Raw genomic sequence first — 1,033 nt, forward strand, 5'->3', positions numbered from 1 at the left:
AGAAGAAACAAGAATCTTCATCTCACAAGAAAAATATGCAAAAGAAATATTGAAAAGATATAAGATGGAAAGCTGTAATCCGGTTTCGACGCCAATGGAACCAGGAACAAAATTGTCGAAATTTGATGGAGGAGAACGTGTCGAAGCAGGCAAATATCGAAGTTTGGTAGGAAGTCTTCGCTATCTCACATGTACAAGACCAGATATCTCATTAAGTGTAGGCATTGTAAGTCGATTCATGGAGGAGCCAGTTTACACACATTGGAAGGCATTGAAGCGAATTCTGAGGTACATCCAAGGAACAGTGTCACTTGGGATGTTTTACTCGAATTCAGAGAAATACAAGTTGGTTGGTTACTCTGACAGTGATTGGTGCGGAGATATAGACGATCGAAAAAGCACTTATGGATATGTGTTTTTCATGGGAAATACTGAATTTACTTGGCTTTCTAAAAAGCAGCCAATAGTAACACTTTCGACATGTGAAGCAGAATATGTAGCAGCATCCTGGTGCGTTTGTCATGCAATATGGCTCAGAAGGTTGATGAGTAAAATGGAGCTAGAACAGAAAGATGCAACAACAATACAAGTTGACAACAGGTCAGCAATTGAGTTAGCAAAGAATCCAGTAAACCATGAAAGGAGCAAACACATTGACGTTCGCTTCCACTTCATTTGAGAACACGTGAAGGAAGGAAATGTCGAATTGAAGCATGTAGCAAGTAAGGACCAAGCAGCAGATATTTTCACAAAACCACTATCAAAGGAAATCTTCGACAGAGGCAAGAAGTTGATAGGCATGATGAATAGAAGAAACATTTAAGTTTACAGAGGAGTTTTGTTGAATAAACTTTAAATGTTACAGTTAATGGGCTTTTAATAATAAGTTAGTGGAGAGAATTGGAAGGTCAATAGACAGTGGGAAAATTAATAGTATTTACTAGTTATTATAACTCATAGAATAGCTAAAGCTTTTGTATGTATAAAGTCAAAAATTGCATTTTAATAATATACAGAAGTTTATAAAAGAATC

The 1,033-nt window shown here is 36.5% G+C and overlaps 1 protein-coding gene across 1 annotated transcript; it reads left to right on the forward strand.

Annotated features, from left to right (window-relative positions):
• Positions 1-64: 64 nt before the first annotated feature.
• LOC127104196 (secreted RxLR effector protein 161-like) lies at positions 65-679 on the forward strand. Its single transcript, XM_051041399.1, has one exon. The coding sequence runs from the start codon at positions 65-67 to the stop codon at positions 677-679; it is 615 nt and encodes a 204-aa protein (XP_050897356.1).
• The last annotated feature ends 354 nt before the right edge of the window (positions 680-1,033 follow it).

Source organism: Lathyrus oleraceus, chromosome 1 (assembly GCF_024323335.1).
Source record: "Lathyrus oleraceus cultivar Zhongwan6 chromosome 1, CAAS_Psat_ZW6_1.0, whole genome shotgun sequence".
Classification (NCBI taxonomy): Eukaryota; Viridiplantae; Streptophyta; class Magnoliopsida; order Fabales; family Fabaceae; genus Lathyrus; species Lathyrus oleraceus.